At 47.2% G+C, this 20,949-nt stretch overlaps 1 protein-coding gene across 2 annotated transcripts in view; it reads right to left on the bottom strand.

Annotated features, from left to right (window-relative positions):
* Positions 1–10,606: 10,606 nt before the first annotated feature.
* PRTG (protogenin) overlaps positions 10,607–20,949 on the bottom strand; it is a 230,503-nt gene continuing 220,160 nt past the window's right edge. Inside the window, exons 16-19 of one of the 2 annotated variants that reach the window (XM_085644136.1) lie at positions 20,747–20,867; positions 19,833–19,998; positions 12,204–12,308; positions 10,607–11,474 (exon numbers count right to left, since the gene is read on the bottom strand). In XM_085644136.1, the coding sequence (XP_085500262.1) occupies positions 11,082–11,474; positions 12,204–12,308; positions 19,833–19,998; positions 20,747–20,867 (785 nt within the window). In that variant the 3' untranslated portion in view covers positions 10,607–11,081. The remainder of the gene's footprint in view (positions 11,475–12,203; positions 12,309–19,832; positions 19,999–20,746; positions 20,868–20,949) is intronic. The other variant, XM_085644135.1, reaches the window with a different exon arrangement.

Genomic DNA, 20,949 nt, shown 5'->3' with positions numbered 1-20,949 from the left:
AAGGCACCATCCTGACCAGGACCCCTACTTGTGTGACTGCAACCTCAGCCTTCCACCATCTTGCGAGGGAGAAAGAAAGAGCATATCCGAACACTGTGTTTCTAAATAAAACCTCAACCCTATCAATTCGTCTAGTGGCGTTCTTATCAGAGACCCGGAGGGGATAGCGCCTAGGCGACATAAGGATACACATGAATCCCTTCCCTCCGCAGGTACGCTGCTACCGCTACAAGGCATTTTGTGAAAACCCTTGGTGCAGACTTCAGCCCGAATGCCAGGGTTGTGAATTGGTAGTGATCTTTGTTGATTGTGAACCTTAACAGTTTTTTGTGCTGCCTGTTCATTGGGATGTGCAGGTAGGCGTCTTTGAGATCCACTGTGGACATGAAGTCCCCGTCTCCCATCTGTGGGAGTAGTTCTTGTAGGGATGTCATTTTGAATTTTTGCGTCCTTACGTACTTGTTTAGGAACCATAGATCCAGGATGGGTCTTAGTGTCTCGTCCACCTTTGGTACCAGGAAGTAGTTTGAGTACCTTTGTTCCTCTCCTTGAAAGGTACTGGTTCTACGGCCTCCTTTTGGAGCAGCTGTAGTGCCTCCTCTGCGAGTTGTGCTAGCTCCTGTCTTGAGTGTTCCCTTCTTTTTGGTTTTCTGTTTGGAGGGCTCCTTTCCAACTCTATGCAGTATCCGTACTAAATGATGTTGAGTATCCATTTGTCTGTAGTTATTTTTTGCCATTCCCGGAGAAAAAGCCTCAGTCTTCCGCCTACTGGTGTTGCATGCTCGTAGGCGTTTGGTTTGTGTACCCCCTCCATTTTATTCTTTTTGTGCTCCACCCTTGAGGTATATTGTGGGTGAGCCATCTTCTTCGTGCAAAGTCACTTTGAGGTGGGTTGGTCTCCCCCTATTCTTCTTTGTCCTCGTCCGTTCCCCCTATCGCGAAAGGACTGGCCTCTAGGCTGGTACTGCCAGTTTTGTTTCTGCTGCCCCTGTTGGCCATGGCTCTCGCCTAGCTGGAAACTTTGGTGTGACGTTCCCGGCTGGTTACCTCCCCTTCCGTAAGGTCTCCGAGTCGGGGTACCTCTTCGCATCCCCCTGAATTGCAGGGCCCCCATGGACCTTGTCGTCTCATTCTCTTTTTTGAGTTGGGTGAGCTTCTCATCCACCGGTGCCCCGAACAGTGTCTCTCCGTTGAAAGGGGATATTCAGTATATTATTCTGGACCTCTTGTTTGAATCCTGAAATTCTGAGCTAGGCCTGCCTCCTTTCAGTGATTCCTATCGCCATCAGTCTGCTTGATGTCTCTGCCCCGTCCAATGCCGTCTTAAGGCATGAGTTAGCTATATTCTTCCCCTCTTCCACTAGATGGGCAGCCCTTTGTTGGTATTTTTCGGGAAGATGTTTAATTAGGTCCCCCATCTCATCCCAATGTTGGTACTGGTGCCTGTTCAGTAGCGCATTTGAATTCGCCATGCGTCAGTGCATTGCGGCGTTCCTCTCTATTTTCCTTCCAGTGAGGTCCATCCTTCTGCTCTCCTTGTCAGGAGGTGGCGCCGAGGTCGCCTGGACATTGGCCCTTTTTCTGGCCGTGGATGCAATAATGGAGTCAGCAGTGACAGATCCCTTGATATATGGAGGGTCCTGTGAGGAGTGTTTGTATTTCTTTTCTGTTCTGGGCGTGATGGATCGGCATGTTGCTGGGTCCTTGAACGCCTCTTTCCCTTGGTTCATCACACTCTGGAGCATGGGGAGGAACTGGCTCCTAGTTTGGATGGGTAGCAGTGTCTCGAGTAGAAAATCTGCTTTCGGTTTCTCCTCCTCTAGTTTCACGCCAAAAGCTGCAGCCGCGCTTTTGACGACCATGTTGTACGCCCCAATATCATCTAGCTGCGAAGGCCTCGAAGGATATGTCTCTACGGGCTCTTCTGGGTGTTCGGCATCGAGGTCCTGCCATTCCAGCTCTTGCGTCGTCGACGGTGCCGAGCCGTAGATCGACTGCTCCTCCTCCTCTTCTTCTCCCTCATAATAGAGATCTTCTTCCCCCTCTTCGGGAGCTTTCGACTGCTCTTCGGCGTCGAACTCTTCCTGCTCCTCGACTTCGACGAGAACCGTCGCCGGTTTCGCTAGGATTGTGAATCTCCATCTTTTCATCGAACTCCTTCTTCCTCTGAAGGATGCTCTCCATCTCCGCCTCGAGCCTTCTCTTTTTCTTCTCCATTTCGGAGGCATGTTCGGCGTCGAGCGCTGGTCTTTTTGACGGAGCTTGCGTCGACGCGGCCTTGACTTTCGAAGTCCTCGTGGGCCTGTTTCGACGAACCTTGTTTTTCGGCGGTCTTCGGCACCTGGGAGTCCTTCTCGAAGGATCCGCTGGGCCTATCGTCCTTGGATCCACTCGTAGTCGTCGACATTTTCGGCGCCGGGGTCCCTTTCGAGGACTTAGACTCTGGTTTTTTCGAGTCAGTGTCTGGTTTTCGGGGCCCTTTCGGGGGTTTTGTGCTCGACTTCTCTCCTACCTTGTCAGACGTTTTCTTATCAGTCTCTGCGACCGTGAAGTCATCAGGTCCCTCGGCGATGTTGTCTTCATCGTCGGTGGAGAGGCCCAGGTCGTACAGAGACGGGGCCTTACCCTTGCCTTCCATGTTGAAGTTGGCTCTCCTCTGCCTCTCTCTCACCCGGAGGGTCTTCGGCGTGAAGGCGGAGCAGGCGTTGCAGTCCTTGCTCTCGTGGTCGATAGGCAGGCAAAGGTTGCAGACCGGATGTTGGTCCTTCTGCACGTATTTGTGGTGGCAGTTACGGCAGAATTTAAAAGGTGTTTTGTCCATTCCTGCGCTCAGAGTTCCTGAGTGCGCATTCTCTGTTGGACGTCGAAGATTTCGAGGTTCTCTTCCTTCTTCAGTGTCCCGGCTCTATGTTCTTCCTCTCTGTAGTCTTTGCTTTATTTTCCTTCGATGAAACTCGTGCTCTTCTTCTTTCTTCGTTCAAACTCTGGAGCTTCTCGTTGACGATCCAGACCCAACAGCGGAAAAAAGAATCTGAAGATGGCGCCCCAAAGGTGGGACTTCCGCAGGAAGCACGCCGACGTCACGAGAGGTACACCAAATGGTGGGACGTCGACGCCCACCTGGGCTACGGAAAAAAAAAAAAGAAAAAAAAAAAAAAAGAAAGACTACGAATCCGGACCCAACCACCAGATCGCGGAATAATGCACAGCATAGTGAATCCAGAAAGATTCACGCTGCAAAAATATCAGATGGATTCTGCACAAGTGTGAATCCGAATAAACTTACGGCCATCATGAAAAATGTAGGTGTGGACTATAATATTATTAATTTAAGGCAATTGTACATCGAGGTGACAGCCAATGTTAGATATGGCCCAAATGGGGAGACGAAAGAGCCCTTTCAGATTGCCTGGGGAGTCAGGCAGGGCTGTGTGTTGGTACACTTTTTATGTATTTTTTACATCAATTGGCTGGAAAATGTTCTTTTTAATTCCACCTGTTGATGTACCTTATGTTGGCACCTGCCCTATTCCGGCATTTCTGTATGGGACAATGTCATCCTCATGGCTTAGACTCCACCTGGGCTCCAGAGGATGTTGGATTGATTTGCAAATGTTATTAAAGTTCTTGACTTCACAATAAACCAGTTAAAGTCCAATATAATGGTCTTGGGCCCAAAACGTTCAAGAACAACTCATTTACTGTTACGCAAACTAAGATCAGCCCAGTCTCTAATTTTTGCTTACCTGGAAGTACTTTTCCATGACTCATGCAGCTGGTCTATACTACAGACCACAGCAAGACAGCTATGTTTAGGAGAAGCACAGAGGCACTTTTTCAATTTGCCTCAAAGTTGGATAACAAACCAAATCAGGGAACTGTCATGGTGTATAAATCCAAGTGCCTCTCTATTACCACCTATGGTGTAGGACTAAGGTGTCTACGACAGCATCCTGAAAACAGAATATTGATTTTTGAGGCGTTTGTTATCATTCTCCTAGAGTACTTCCACCTTTTTGTGTCATACTGAACTGGGGTTGGATTATATGAATCATATAATTGAACTACACCCATCTCTATTGTGTTTGCCAAATTGGTCCAACATCCTAACCACCCTTATGCACCAGATTTCAAAAGATTGTCTATGCCCGGACAAGGCAAAGAAAATACCATTGTCAAGATATATTTAGGAACTAAGCCACAGTCTGGGCATGCCTGAATTGTTTCACAATCCTAATGGCCTGCCAGCCTCTCTCAAGAATGATCTTAAGAACAATTTTTAAGACATTAATGAACCTTGAAAATGCAAAAAGATTTTAAAAGGTACTGTGCGCAATTACATTCTACTCGCCATGCGAACTATGACTGATATCTGTGTGGATTCTTTTTCGTTATCATAGGTATCTGCGAACACATCCGAGATTTAACATTGTGCACTTTATGGTGACTTTTCCCAGAGCTGTTTTATATCATGCAATTTTACCCTTTTGTCCCTGGGAATACCATCCCATGTTGTGAAGTGAATACGAAACATGCAATATGGTGCCCTTAAAATAAGCCAGCATCTGTCATTCCGATGTTGTCCAAGTCAAAATGGTGCAGTTATTAACTAAAGCTTTAATAGAGGTGGGTTTTAACTGTGTCTCAGTGGAGTTAGATAGGTGCACCAGTCCTTTGACTGATGGATATCTCGTGCAAAATGGTGGGAATGCCTGTAAAAGGCGGGACCTATGCAAGCAGGCCGATTTAGGTGAAAGCACTGGACGAATTCTGAAAGGGATGTCACACAATTCCAGTCCCGAGCCACAGGGCAGAGCTAATCAAAACTTTGGGAAGTGGGAACCCAAGGACGTTGATATAAGAGCAAGATCAGTGTCTTATCTTAAAGACGTCAAAATGGAAGCTAAAGGAATAAACAGTTCCTAAACTTGAGCCACAAGCATAAGCGCGCACACACACACGCACCAGTACATGAACACATAGAAACACACAATTACCCAAAACCAATCAAATAAGAAAAAATACAGGAGTGTACTTTTAAGTAGGAAAACTTTTATTTAAACTGTGCAATCCATTAATAATCACACTAATTTGAAAACTGTTCCATAAACATTTTTTGGCATTTAAACTTCTATTTCTTTTTGGCATGATCGCTGGGGCAGTACGTAAACGGCCCTAAAAACACGTTAGAAAACATATACTGAACACTATAATAGAAAATAATAATAAAAAAAGAAACAACCCACAATATTAAAGAAAAAAGTATGTTAAAAAAAGACAGTGGGAAGATACATTCAAAATTCAAGGAATACACTGGCGTCCATCCTGTAAGTGAGCTAAGAGAGCCGATCCCCTGAGTTAAATATAAAATTAATAAAATTCAGCCCCTTCCCTCATTACAAGACAGCCATTGCATCCTTTACAAGAAAATAAAGAGATAAGGAGTGAGAGAATTCAGAACACCACAATATGAGATACCTGACTGAATCCTCCACTTCTCTCAAGTGTCTCTTCCCCATTAAAAGCCGCTTCCTAGAAATGGAAGACCAGGCTCTATTAAGCGAGTCGGTGAGGGCCCTAAGCCAGCCGCTTCTTAATTTCCTTCTTAAAACCATGCATTTACACAGTAAAATGTTGCTTAAAAATGCACTGTAAATATGGCATGTCTTTTTCTGTCCATCAGACTGCTAAAACTGACCAAGCACTCAACTAGGCTGTGAGATGTTTCTTTGACTGAGGCCGATGAGATCAAGCTACATCTATACTCTCCTTTCACCCAACTCTACATCGATTTCCCAGTGGTAAAATGAACGGTACGAGCTCACCCAGATTCTTCCTCTGTAAAAGGTGCCACAGCAGAACCACTATGTTCTAGAGAGGGGCCAGGAAAGAAGAAGGACTAAGGTGTGCCCCGGGAGATACCACAGAACACATCCAACTGCGGGCACATCTTTGTACATCTCTGATTTGCCTAGTGTAATCAAACAAGCAATGTTTTAGTCAGCAGTGTTGAGAACTAGATACATTGGACTTGTGAGTAACATTACTTTTCTTATGCTACTGGGTTGTGTTCCTTATATAATTTAGAGAAATTGTTTTGTACTTCAATAGCAGTACTGGCTGATTTGCAGACAAGGGGAGACTTAACCGGTCACCTCCTTATGCGGTGTGTCTATAACTTCCAGAAATCGCATCAGCCTCCATTAACAGTGATTATGATGTTTGGGGGCAGGCACGAAGCAACGCTAATGTCATTCATGCAGCCTTTGTTTTCCAATCTGGCGATAAAGTAATATGTGCTTCTCCTTTTAAAATACTATTTAAATATATAACATATGTTGCCCTTTACAGATCCCACTTGATTTTCACAGGATTCTCAAACGTAACAAAAGCCCACTTCCACAAGGCGATTGAAAAACACTACTTATGGAGAGTAAACCACAATTTGAAAAAGGAAAATAAGCAGCTGCAACGAAAAAAATCAATCTGAAATAATCAAGAGAACCCATACACCGACATGGCTTTTGAAAGAAAATCCACACTTAAAAAGAAAAATTCAAAAAAATCCATAAAATGTTTACATACATAAAGACATGTTTCATGTACAATTCTCTAAAATCACTTTGTGGTGTTATGTACGCATACAAACAAGGTAGTCTGGAAGTCCAACAAATTCAAATAACAATTACTTGATGGGACCCGGAGTTATTATGCGACACCATGTTTAGGCATAAAAGCATTTCACGACTAGAAAAATTCAGATGGCCCTGGTGGGACAGAGGGTTCACCCTATTCATTTGTCTAGATCCTCTAAATTGAGTAGCTGTATTTTAATTTGTCATCGGGCCAATATTTTTAACACAGATTACGATTCGGCCACAAGAGCACAGTTATTAGTCTGCATCTAGCCAAAGCGCTCGTTTTTTGCTGTGTTATTATATAAAATGGCACCCCCTATAGGGAATTTGAGATAGTGTTTTAGTAGAAAACTAGAAGCAAAATATATTGCTTTTTCAAATCAATCACTCATTTGCTTGGTCTCCAATGAAAGGCTTATTATTAAGCATCATCATATCGCTTTTCAGAAATTAGTTTATTGTGGAGTGCTTACTAGAGGTGTGGAAGATATGCTACCATGACTTGCTCAGGGAATATTGATAAGTCACGGTGAGGCAACCTGCGTCTTGGGGAGCTTTTCTAAAACTACTATAAATCTGAAGGCAGGTCTATTAAGTGTGAAATGCAAGATCACAAGGCCTCTTCTTTTTCTGACATGCATTGCTTTAAAAAACCTGGCATTACTGCACTCAATCTTGTGTGAAAGCTCTTACTGTGTAGGATTCAATATTACCACACATAGCTTACAAAAGGGTTGTATAATACAGGTTAGAGGGACAGTAACACCAGATATCTACACCAGTCAACACTAAAATATTTTTATATCCCCGGCCTTCTAATAAAAATGAAGTCTGTAATAATCATTAAAGTCTGTCATGGTCAGTAAAATATTTTCAATTTGTAAATGACTGTACCATGGTCAGCCACCACAAGCCACTGCAGAAGGAATAGACTGCATGAAAACGAATTAATAACAAGAAATGCACTAATCAGTAATAATGGGCAGTTATTTTGAAATCTAAATGGTGGGACTGTATAACTGATAATACTTCTATTGATTTAACAGTTGTCATACAGAGAACAGACAGTGACAAATCTCATGAGCTCCATTTTTTTCCATACCTATCCAAAACACAATTAAAATCTTCTTAAATTGCAGTTTAAAAAAAATTGCAAACTTGTTTTATAAAAAAACATGTTCAGTATTCTTAGCCATGTACTGCATACAATTAGAAATTTGGGTGGAAATTGTTATTTTTCATAAATAAATGAAAATCACAGACTGACACCATTTCTATGCGTACATGACAACAACTTTGGACCGTCTGCAATTCAAAACATTAAGTAAATATCAGTTCAAAACCATGTAACAATTCCAATGTTAGGTTCATCTTTGAAAATGTACGTAAATGCACAAGACACAGGGAGCCTGTACATCTCCAGAACCCAGTTCCTGCTGATCCAAACAAATGTGTTCATTGAGCGTTCACAGTTTTGTACAACTGCCCTGTAAGCAGGAGCAACAAGCACCACGGAATCCTCCAAGCATACAGAAATATCTGCAAATTTAGGATTCAGTTTTTAAAAACAATATTGCAGTCACTTCATGTTTGTGTGTGCCTTTGCACTGGAATGTGTCTTTTGGGTGACCAGCCAAATGTGGTTTGCCACCAAAGTTCCCCACATGTTGTAGAAACACACGCTTCTGAAATATGCAGTATTTAATCTATTGTACACAGTAGACATTGCACAGTACCAAGCGGACTATGTCTCCAGAATGTCAATTTTTCCAGCCACTGCTAAAGCACAGGAATGTTGATCAGTGTTACCTGGTTAAAGAATTTAATGTCCAACAATAGGATGTATGCATATCTGATGTGATATGTACAAAAGGGTCTGGAGATGCAGTGCTGGATGGCACAAAAAAAGGAGTGTTACGATCTGGCATGTACAGAGGCTCTGGAGATGTAGACTATATTTGGTTAACATAAAAAGTAACACACAAGACATAACACAAACATTTGATTTGTTTGCCTACCATGCAAAAGGTAACCATAAATATCTTTGGTTTTTTTTTTGTTTTGCTGATGAAGTACTTGAATAAAAGGAATTTTCAGTCCATACACAGTAAGCCATTGGAACAGGTCTTTGGTAGAGTTAGTCGCTGATATCTTTGGCGATGAAGGAGAGTTCCCTTTTTACATCTATCAGCGAAGTTTGCTTCATGATCATCCTATATCTTGCTAACTAGTCTTTGGTCTTCACCAAGCTGAGGGGTGATGTTCCAATGCTTCACTGTGTATGAACAAGCAACCTTTACCCAAACCCTCAGCAAACAAGTCTTTGGATGAGAACTGGTTACCATCGCACAAAGGCCTTTACAGAGGTATTCTTTGCTCATCAGAAAGCGCGCAATTGCTAAATACAAAATAGTATTTTGCTGTGAACGAAAAATATTGCTAGATGAGTCCAAAAAAATAGATCTTTGGTGGAATTTGATTTCTTCTTCGACAAACGGATTACTGTGTTCCAAAAATATGACCTCTAATACTGTATTGTTCAAGGACCGCAAGCTGAAGAGAAGAAACCAAAGCAATTACACTTGGAAAACTTTGGAGCATTCTGCTGGTGGACGTATGTACACATTTCTTTAGGTGTTCTAATAACAAGCAATCTGGGAACAATTGCAGGAATATACATCTATTCTATTCATTCAACTACTACTTTAAGTATAAGCCCTATTTTTTGGTAATCAACTATTTATACAAGAGGCTCTTCAACCTATACTTTTAACAAACAATATTTTTGCTGAATAAAATATGCAACTCTTTTGCTCTTCCTTTTAGAGAAGATTCTTTGGTATGAGGTTATTCCTTCAAAGACTGTACGAATACGTGAATATGTACTGGTACATAATTATATCAAATAGTTACTACTTGTGTCCAAAGTAAGTATCTCTCTATTAATAAAAATGAACATGATACCCTGTCAGTCTGCCCAAGTTTCAAAAGGGCGCAAGTAAAAATTAAAAAAAACATGTTCCCTGAGTCCAGGAAAAAAAGTATAACACTAAAATAACGTTACGAGGAGGTAGTATAAAACAGGAGTTGTAAGGGCACGAGGCAGAAAGGCCATTCACTCGGAGCTCTGATTGTCCTTTGACTAAGAAAACAGGGAAAATTGCAACAAATTGTTACTGTCGGGAGCACTAGAAGAATGAGGCACATGGGACTTTACTGAACACCTACTCTACTGAGGCCAGGAATGTGAGAACCCTGAGTATACTATAAACAACAATGGACACTCGCACACACGCATATGCACACATCTAAATACACAGTCAGGAATGGCAATCACTTAAAAGTCCAGAGGTATCGCTAAAACCTAACATTAAGGCATCTTTATGCACTTCGAAGCAACTTCATTTATACTAATGAGGATAAGGCAATGTTGCATTTTTCTAACATAAGGGAAGGCACAGTTTTCTGGGAAGTACGCGGATATTTAAAGCTTCATTCACTGAGTCTGTATGTTTAGCGGTAAAGTCTTTATGAAGATGGGGCTCTACGGCAGGTCTAACTGAGAAAATTATTATCTTAACTAAATTCCTAGAGGAAATCTGGACATTTTATTCTTGCCCCCTCCCCCCGCCCACCCCCCCCCCCCCCCTCACCTCCATTATGTAGATCTAAAACCTCCACTTTTCTTGCAGAGGTTTGAGGTTATAAAGGAAACATCACTCAAGGTAGAACAATCTCAAGATTTAACCACTGATTACCCAGTTCCCCTCTTGAAAATGAGTTATTACCTGATAAAGACTTAGGTAGCAAAGAAATAGTAGCACTGCTTTGAGAAGTGGCACTGTCTGGCCTTTTTAAAGGTGGTCCTTTGGCACACAGCACCTACACCAGCAATGCCTGCAGGCTTAAATATCCTGCTTTGGGAAGGGTGCAGTTTTCACCCCGCATGGTATTCTCAGGTAAGCACTGTTGGGGGTGTCTCGTGTCTGAAAGGTCTAATGCTAAATCAGAGCTCCTAGTCAATGGCCTCGTCACTCTGCCCAGACAATTCCTTGGAGCAAACATTCATTGGACGACAACAAAAAGAAAAAAAGAAAATACTACTAGGAAGTATCATCTGTTGTGTAGCTGGAGTCAACTATAACACGAATGAGGTTAAGCAGCAGTTTCGAGTTCGCCACTTGGCTAAGTGAGGTAGATATCCAGCAAAGGGCGTGAACGTGTCCCCCTTGCTCCAGTGACATCGATTTCTAGAAACTCCGTCAGAATCTGTAACTGTTCTTTCACATTCCTGACACGCAAACATTCAAGGTGAGTGAGTAAAACAAAAAAGAACCGAACATCCCAGCGGAAGTCAAGAACCCGATGCGTGCTCGAGGTTCTCGGGCTCAGTTTTGGCTGTTGTTCATTGTCCTCCGAACAGACGTAGCGGGAGTTGGCGGGCTAGACCGGGAGCTCGTCCTTCCGTAGAGCCGACTCGGCGGCCTGCGTGTGGAGAGTGGAGGAGGTAGTCTGTTCAGGAGCCAGGGTAGGGTCACCGGCACCGGAGGCCTGGCCCTCCCCAGACTCGCTGCCTGTGAAAGACCCGGAGGTCGGCGGGGTCGTACTCAGCACGGAGTACATGTGTATCTCGTCACTGGAGCTGCGCGAGTATCTCCCGGAGTCGCCGGTTTCGTGGCTTCCATCGCTGTTCGCCGAGTGCTCTGTGTCGGCTGTAAGCCGGTACCCCACCTGGAAGGAGGGCTGACCTGGCGACACCGGGGAGTCATCCTCAGTAACCAGCACTGCCGTTCCTGCCTGGTACAGACACACCGTTTTCACAGCTCTCCTCTTGGGCTGCAAATACAAAAATAAAATCAAGAGATAAAGCGGTTTTGTTCTCAAATAGACAAACACAGTATGCAATGTAAAACATTTCAGAATGTAAATGTGCCAACGTACATGTTTGAAATTCATATACACAGAATGTGAAGGAGAAATGTTTTGGCTTATCAGCTAATGTTAATAATTTTTAAAGCATGCGTTCTACTATTCGTCGTCAATGTTAGTGGGTTTATTAATCCATGGCAGTGCTCTGTAAATCTATCAGCCATTGCTTTGTCCACCATAATCAGAAATTCCAAATGCATGTGTGGCATTCCCACTGAGAAGACAAATGCCTCATTAAATCAAATGTTCCTGTAAATTTAGTGGAGCGCTTTGAAACCCATTTTTATGCCAAAGTAAACAGAAGTGTGGTGGCAGGCTACTATTTCAGTGTTACAAACTAAACTGACAGCTCTGTAGCAGACAAGGGTTTGCTACTAATAAAACTTCACACATACAGTGAGTGACACATTGGGGCATAAGCAAAAGACCCAGTGCATTTAGTGTGCATGTAAAAATAGTCACCCACGTTTGTTCTTTGTATGCATCTTTGTCAGAAGTCTTTGCTTTCAGACAAGAGCCAGCAGCATCATGTAAAATGGAAATGGGACGCGTTGCAATTTCTGGATTTGTAAAAGGCACTCGCTACATGGACTAAAAAAAATAGGGTTGTCACTGTGCAACACTGAGTTCACGTACCTCGTTGGATTTGTTCTTCTGACAATCTTTGAAAAACAGCCACTTCTTGTGCTTGGTGTCCCCTTTCACTGGTCCATAGCCGTTTATGATCAGTTCGGATCCACCCTGGGGAAAAAAATTAACTGTGATTTCTCCTTTCCTTCACCTTCCCACGATTGTAGAAATAAAGCACCAAGAGGAAACACACAAAGCTTGTGTTGCAAACAAATCACCGTCCTCATTCATGGCCTTTCATCTTACCACTCAAGTGCATCCTGGAATTGTTCGGGGGAGGTGAAAGGGTTAACTAAACTCCAGCAGTATTTTATATTAATTGCCATAGCTGTTGCAAGATCACTAGTCCTACAAAATTGGAATACAGATAAACAACCCAGGATTGACCATTGGCTTAATAAAATTAACAGAACTTTCAAATTTGAGGAGGCCTATGCGAGACGGGTAGGAGCAACCAAAAGATTTAGAGCTATTTGGCAGGAGTACTTTGAGCTGGCTGAGAGGGAAGGAGAAGGATCATAAAAGGCAAGGTACTCCAAAGTCTCCAACCTTCTCATAGCCAAATAAGCCGGGTCAGATTATGTATATTAGTATTATGCTTGAGATAGTAGAGGGGCAAGGTGATTAAAATAGAGCTCTAATATTACGCACTTTATTTAACAACTGCTGCTATTCTGCATTTTGCACTTTAAATAGCTTCTTTTTAATAGCTTTATGACATTTTATTTAAGAGCTGCTGCTATTAGCACTTTGCACTTCAAACTGCTTTATGCTTCTCTATTTATCAAATACAAGAGTTATGATACTTCCAGGCTGCTTTATACAAGGTCTAAGCATTAGCACACTATTCAAGAACGGCTGCTAATTACCCGAAGGTCTTTATGATGTACATAAGGCTTTAATGCTAGCTCGATTTGGCATTTTAATTATGAATTGCTGCTATTTCCATTACATACTTTAAAATAGCTCTTGTCTGTATCTAATTTAAGCACGGCATGCTAGTCTATATCTTTTTGGGTAGAAGTTGCACTCTCAATATTCACTTTCTCAGTTTGTATTATGGTTATAGAACAAGTTACTTACCTTCGGTAACGATGTATCTGTAAGAAACATTAGTTAGTTAGATTCACCACCTTAGAATATCCCCAGGCGTCAGACTGGATCCGGAAGATTTTTCGTCAGCAATACCCCTTGCGCGTCGCTAGGCGTCGTCTGCGGCTCCGCGTCCGTCGTCGTGCACCGGAATGACGTCGGAGTACTTAGACGCCGCCCTCGCGCGCTGACGTCAGTTCTTGTACATAGCTTTCCGCGCCAGGAACGCAGAGCCATGCAAAGACCGACACTGGTGCCAAAAATAAAATCTAGGGGCCTGAAAAGGATACCCTTAACCCTAGATGTCAGTTCGCAGAACGGGGAGGATGGGTGGGTCGGTGAGGAATCTAACTAACTAATGTTTCTTACAGATACATCGTTACCGAAGGTAAGTAACTTGTTCATCTGAAAGAAACACGTTAGTTAGATTCCTCACCTTAGAATAGATACCCAAGCAATACCATCCCCGGTGGTGGGTCTGCGAACCAAGATCACACCAGAAAGTCCTGGAGGACAGAACGGCCAAAGAAGCCATCCCTCCGGACTTGGCTGTCAAGGCAATAATGCCTGGCAAACGTGTGTAGCGAAGCCCACATTGCCGCCTGACAGATGTCCTGCAAAGGGACACCCCGTCCCAAAGCAGTAGTAGCCGCTGTGGCCCGAGTGGAGTGGGCGCGCAGCCCAACAGGAGGGTCCTTTTTTGCCAAGGAGTAACAAATTTTGATGCACAAAACGACCCACCGAGAGATGGTCCGTTTGTGCACCGCTTTCCCCTTCTTAGCACCCACGTATCCAACGAAAAGTTGGTCGTCCACCCGGAACTGCTTTGTGCGGTCCAGATAAAAGGAGAGCGCACGTTTTGGGTCCAGACGGTGGAGCCTCTCTTCCTCTTTGGAAGGATGCGGAGGCGGAAAGAAGGTGGGCAAGGTGACAGACTGCCCAAGATGAAATGGAGTCACCACTTTCGGAAGAAAGGAGGGACGAGGCCGAAGGACAACCTTGTCCGGATGAACAGACAGAAAAGGAGGCTTTGAGGATAAAGCCTGGAGCTCACTCACCCATCTAGCCGAGGTGATGGCTACCAGAAAAGCAGTCTTAAGAGTCAGAAGACGAAAAGGACAATTGTGAAGAGGCTCGAAGGGAGCGCACATCAGGAATGTCAAGACAAGATTCAAGTCCCACTGAGGCATTACAAAAGGGACAGGAGGGAACATGTGAGTAATGCCTTTCAGAAAGCGTGTAACTACAGGGGACTTGAAAAGAGAAGGCTGATCAGGAAGCCGCAAGAAGGCAGAGATGGCAGCAAGATAACCTTTCAGGGTGCCCAGGGCAGAGCCCTGCCGGGCCAAAGAAAGAAGAAAGAGGAGAACCTCAGAAAGAGGGGCGGAAAGGGGATCCACAGCCTTTTCTGTGCACCATGCCACAAATTTGTTCCACCGGCAGGCGTATACCGTCTTTGTGGAGGGATGCCTGGCTGCCAGAATGATATCACAGACTTCAGGAGGCAAGTCAAATGGCATCAACTGCCGCCGCTCAATCTCCACGCATGGAGGTGGAGGCTGGACAGGTTCGGGTGGAGGACCGTCCCCTGCTGCTGCGACAGAAGATCCTCTGGAAGGGGCAGACGTATCGGAGGATCGGTCAACATACTGAGTAGCTCGGGATACCAGTACCTCCGTGCCCAATCCGGAGCCACCAAGATAACTTGGGCCCGGTCGTGCCTGATCTTCTTCAGCACTCTGGGCAGAAGTGGTAAAGGCGGAAAGGCGTACATCAGACCGCAACTCCACTCGCGACGAAAAGCGTCGCCGAGCGAGTGCCGCCTTGGAAATTCCAACGCGCAGAACTGCTGACATTGCGCGTTCTCTTCGGTGGCGAATAGATCTAACCAAGGCTCTCCCCACTGCTGAAAGAGACCTTGCGCCACTTCGGAGTTCAGACGCCATTCGTGATCCATCATGCACCGGCGGCTGAGTTCGTCTGCTCTGGCGTTCAGAGAGCCCGCCAGATGTTGAACCACCAGGGTGACGCCCTGGTGTTCCAGCCATGTCCAGAGGCGCAGAGCCTCCTGACAAAGGGTCCACGACCCCACCCCGCCCTGTTTGTTGCAATACCACATGGCGGTGGTGTTGTCCGTGAACACCTGCACGACACTTCCCCTGACAGAGGGAAGGAAGGCTTTCAGTGCAAGTCGGATCGCTCTCAACTCCAACAAGTTGATGTGGAGACGAGACTCCGCCGGAGACCAGAGGCCTCTGATCTCCGCCTCTCCCATATGGCCACCCCATCCCAGGAGGGACGCATCCGTCACGACGACATGCTCCGGTTGGGGAAGGGAGAGGCTCTTGCCCTTGACCCAATCGCGGTCCGTGAGCCACCACTGCAACTGCTGTGCAGTGCCCTCCGAGATCAAGACATGGTCGGACAGGTTGCCGTGATGCTGGGCCCACTGAAACTTCAGGTCCCACTGCAGAGCCCGCATGCGCCGTCTGGCGTGATGCACTAGTAGGATGCAGGAGGCCATCAGCCGCAGAAGCCGCAACACTAGCCTGACCGAGACCCAGGATAGAGGCCGAAAGATGGGAATCAGGGCCTGTATATCCCGGACCCGCTGTTCCGGTGGATGGACCCGGAACTGCGCCGAATCGAGAACCGCTCCGATGAAGAGGAGCTTCTGAGAGGGGCTCAGGTGTGACTTCGGCACGTTGATGGAAAATCCCAGCAAATGCAGGAGATCCGCCGTAGTCTGGAGGTGGGAGACGACTGCCTGGGGCGAGCCCGCCTTCAACAACCAGTCGTCGAGATAGGGGAAGACTGGAACCCCTGATCTGCGCAGATGAGCTGCGACCACCGCCATCACTTTCGTGAACACCCGAGGGGCACTGGTGAGGCCGAAGGGGAGCACGGTAAACTGAAAGTGCTCCGGGCCCACTGTGAACCGCAGGTAACGCCGGTGGGCCGGCAGGACAGGGATGTGGAAATATGCGTCCTGCAAGTCCAACGCTACCATCCAGTCTCCGGGGTCTAGGGCAGCTAGAACCTGAGCCAAAGTTAACATCTTGAACCTTTCCTTCCGGAGGAAGGTATTGACGTTCCGGAGGTCCAAGATAGGGCGTAGGCCCCCTTTGCCCTTCTTGGGAACCAGAAAGTAGTGGGAATAACAACCACGACCTACTTCTGGGCTCGGAACGCGCTCGACGGCCCCCTTGGCCAAGAGGGCCGAAACTTCCTCGTGGAGAAGATTCAAATGATCCCCCGAGATACGGTGGTGCTGCGGTGGCATGGCTGGAGGGGTCGTCTCGAAGGGGAGGGAGTAGCCCCTTCGGACGATTTGCAGCACCCACCTGTCCGATGTGATGGACCGCCAGTGGAGCAGGTGATGGCGAACTCTGCCGCCCACTGGCGTGGAATGGGCCTGAAAGCTCGGACTAGGAAGGCTTTGAGGCGGATGCTGCCAGGGTGGATGTGGGCTGACCTAGTCGTCCTCCAGAACCGCCTCGGCGGAAACCACGTCCGCGACCGCGCGCAGGTTGATTCTGCGGCTGGTGGCTAGGCGCACGTGAGGAGGCACCCCTTCCTTGGCCACGAAAGGGGCGAAAGGCGGAAGTTTGCGACCGCGGGGCCGAGAGGCCCAAGGACTTGGCCGTAGCCCGGGAGTCCTTAAAGCGATTCAGCGCACTGTCCGCTTTCTCGCCAAAAAGGCGAGTGCCATCAAAGGGCATGTCCATGAGAGAGCTCTGGACATCGCCCGAAAATGACGTGGACCGCAGCCAGGCGTGACGTCTAAGCGCCACTGAGGTAGAAATCGCCCTACCCAGCGAGTCCGTGGTGTCAAGCCCACATCGTATAGCATGTCGCGCGGCATCCCTCCCATCGGCCAGAGCCTGGGTAAGTCGTGTCCGGACCTCCTCCGGACACAGGGGCAGCGCGTCCTCCACCGCATCCCACAGAGAGTGGGAATAACGGTCCAAGAGATAAGCGGTGTTCAAAGACCGCAGGCCCAAACTAAGGGAGGAGAACAGCTTCTTGCCAAACTGCTCTAGTCTCTTGGAATCCCGGTCCGGCGGGGAGGTCGGGAAAGAGGATTGGGAGGTGGAGGCCTGGATAACCAGGCTCTCAGGGGTAGGGTGTTGGGACAGAAAACTGGGGTCGCCTGGAGCAGGGCGGTGGCGCCTGGCGACGTTCCTGTCCACAGGAGGAACTGTGGAGGGCTTGGACCAGGTGCCCTGTAGAACGTCAGTGAGGGCCTCATTGAATGGCAGCAGAGGCTCAGTGGAGCTTGCTGCAGACTGAAGCACCTCAGTGAGGACGTTCGTCCTCACAGCCACGGCAGGTAGCTCGAGCCCAAGGGCTGCGGCCGCCTTGCGCAGCACCACAGAGAAAGCAGCACCCTCCTCCGAAGCCACAGTCGGAGGAGAGATGAATCCAGTGTCTGGCGAGGTATCCAGACCACTGGCCTCCCCCAGTTCATCTGCCCAGTCCTGGGACAGTTGGGCCTGAGCGGCCATAGGATCCTCGGATCCCTCCCAGTTGTCCCCATCATCAGACTCCTGGTGTAGAGGAGAAAGTAACGGAGCCGGGCGGTAGACAAAATGTGTCTCTAGCGGCGCCGATCGCGGCGTCCATCGACGCCGGGCCCGGAGTGGGACTGAAACGGAGTCGACGTCGGCGTCGGGGGTGGTACCGGTGTCGACGCCGGCGGAGGAGGCGTGACGAGGTTGACCGGCGTCGACGGGGACTCGAGAACGGGTCCCACGGGCGCTTGCGGCGTCGAGGCCGGAGCCGTCAACGGCGCCGGAGCCACCGGCAGGCAAGGCAGCCCAGTCCGGTCCGCGGGGCCCGAAGGCGCACCAGCGGGCGCCGACGGCAGAGCCAGCTTCCTCATGGCCGAGAGGAAGGCACTGACTTCCGCCGGCGTTGCGTCAGTCCCAGGGACCGGAGGGTATGGGGACGTGCGCGGCGCCTGCGGCTCCGCCGGAGCCGCGGGGGTGGAACCACCCTGACCCTCGGCCGAGACGCGCGACCGGCGAGGGGAGTCCAAAGAGCGGTGTCGCCTCTTGGACTTCTTGGAATGCTTCGACTTACCCGAAGACTTGGATCCCGACGACCGATGGTGACGTCGGCTGCGGCTCCGCGACCGATCCTTTGACCTCCTCCTGGACCGGGATCGAGAGGCGCGCGGAGCCGAGTGGTGAATCTCGAGAAGCTTACGGGACCGCTCCCGTCTAGCCTTCGAGGTCAGGGCCTTGCAGTCCGAGCACGACGCCGCGTCGTGATCGAGGCCCAAGTAATAAAGGCACCGGCGGTGATGGTCCGTAACCGACATCAAGCGGCTACAGTCCGTACAGGCTTTGAAACCAGGCATCCTACCGGCACCGGAGTCGAGACAGGATCAAAAAGGATCAAAAAGTTAGTCAAAAATTGACTAAAGGGGTAGCTCTCCCGGATCTGCGCTTACTGGCGCGGAAAAAAGAAGAACGGACGTCAGCGCTCGAGGGCGGCGTCTAAGTACTCCGACGACGTCATTCCGGCGCACGACGCCGACGACGGACGCGGAGCCGCAGACGACGCCTAGCGACGCGCAAGGGGTATTGCTGACGAAAAATCTTCCGGATCCAGTCTGACGCCTGGGGATATTCTAAGGTGAGGAATCTAACTAACGTGTTTCTTTCAGATATATAATATACTAATTAGACAAATGTTATTACTGATTACGTATAATTCAGATGAGGTCATGTGTTTTGAATGTATAATCGCTGTCTTACTACTTTCTTGTTCAAATTTTTTTTTTTTTTAAAGTGCATTCTGGAATTGCTATACTAAACCTTAGTAGGAATGGTGGACCACACCGCGATCCACGATGAAGAACTCCACACCCAATATATGTTCGCCCCTGGCTCTAGCTGAGCACTGCTCAGAGCACAAAGAGTCATGGACATGAGGTCTAGCATTCAAAGTGACACCCCAGGTCTAAACCGGACGTTCGCACTGGACAAAACATTTTATCTTCAGTTCTATAATATGTATCTTGAGCACTTAAAAGACAAGCTCACCGTCCGCATTACGCACAGTGTGAAATCTGGAGCCTTACCACGCAAACAGTTGCACGCATACTATCATTACTTGGCTGCGATGAAAGGGAATCACACACAGCTCTTCCAGTAGAGGACATACTACAACCACACCTCTCCAATCACACATGCCGCTCCGCCTGTCATCACTTGGGACAATCAGAGACCACCCATAGTGCTCTAGTGGCAGCTACACGCTCTATAAGTTCGACACTGCCGATCAGAGGCTAACGCTCTAAGCTCAGTGTGACAAGCAAGCACATTTAATGCCACCCAATTCTGGATGCAGTCACTGCCACTGAAATGCCCAACTACACATGCAAGTCTTACAACATCTTGTTGGCCAAGATAAACTGCACGTTGATATAGGTAGAAGAAGGCATTGGCCTGCATCCACCACTACTGAATGAAGAACAACAATATGCATTAACCATGTGCGGCACCAGGCGCAGATCTAATCTTGTCACGTTACCTTTGCGTCAATGAAGTTGTTTCCAACTATCATCGGCATCAAGGATTCACCGTTTTCCTCCACTTGGCTCAGAGTCTTTTCCAGTTGGCTCTGATGGGCCAGTACAATTCTAGCACGGGGAAGTGGCTCATTCCGTTGCTGGGCCAGTTTAACAGCGGATGTTTTCCTGTAAAAGAAGTGGGGAAATTGCAGCCTTCAATAAATTCATCAATGGCACAAGATGAAATCAATCAATTAAAACAGCCAACAACTGAAATTAGTCTTTTGTAACCATTTCCATGTACAAGACTGTCTCCCTGCCAGCATTAAGTCTAGTTATCTGGCTGAGAGTTGCTGTGCTTTATGTTAGCTAGCGGTACTGACCTGCCTGTTTCTAGCTTCAATTCTGCCCACTCAAGGACTCCTGTTCTCAGCCTCGCCAAGAGGCTGAACACTTTGGTTGTCTGTAGTGCCTGACAGTGTATGGAACAGCCTCTTATACCTCTGTTAGAATCCTATTCTCTCTGACAAGCCACAGAACTGAATTTAGCAGTGCTCCACTGAATTGCTTGGCAGTAGGGCTCTGCCCCTTTCTTAGGACACAAAACTTGTTTCCAAGGGTGGTTGGTTTTGTTTTACTCCTTTCTTTGATGTGACTTGTACGGTAATAGTAAGACCTGATTACCAAAGCTTTTTCTGTGAGTATTTGTGCCTTACTCCACGACTTACTAATGTATTTCTAGGAATAGCTTGTAAGCATGTCTTACTCCAAGAAATATAGTGTGTGTTTATCCTCATTTAAAGCACTACTGGTGGGAACACTCATTATACAACCCATATTTAGCGAACGAGGGTTTCTACTGTTCCAGGTACAGGAACATAATTACAGACCACCCGATTCAAAACCCCAAAGACACCCAGTTGATAAGGAATACCTGGCTTTACTCCGATAGATGAGGATAAGGATGCAGATGATGATGCAGGTCAATGCTATGCAGACTCCCACAATGATCCCCGTCATCGACTTCTGGTCCAAGGAGTAGTAGCCAGAGAAAACTGCAATATCAGATGAAGCACACACCTTAGAATGCCACACACCTTGGCTTTTACACAACAGTAATCACAGTTACACACCAAA

Source organism: Triturus cristatus, chromosome 3_1, assembly GCF_964204655.1.
Source record: "Triturus cristatus chromosome 3_1, aTriCri1.1, whole genome shotgun sequence".
NCBI lineage: Eukaryota > Metazoa > Chordata > Amphibia > Caudata > Salamandridae > Triturus > Triturus cristatus.
The sequence above is the reverse complement of the archived record's forward strand: the minus strand, read 5'-3'. Positions and strand labels throughout refer to the sequence as shown.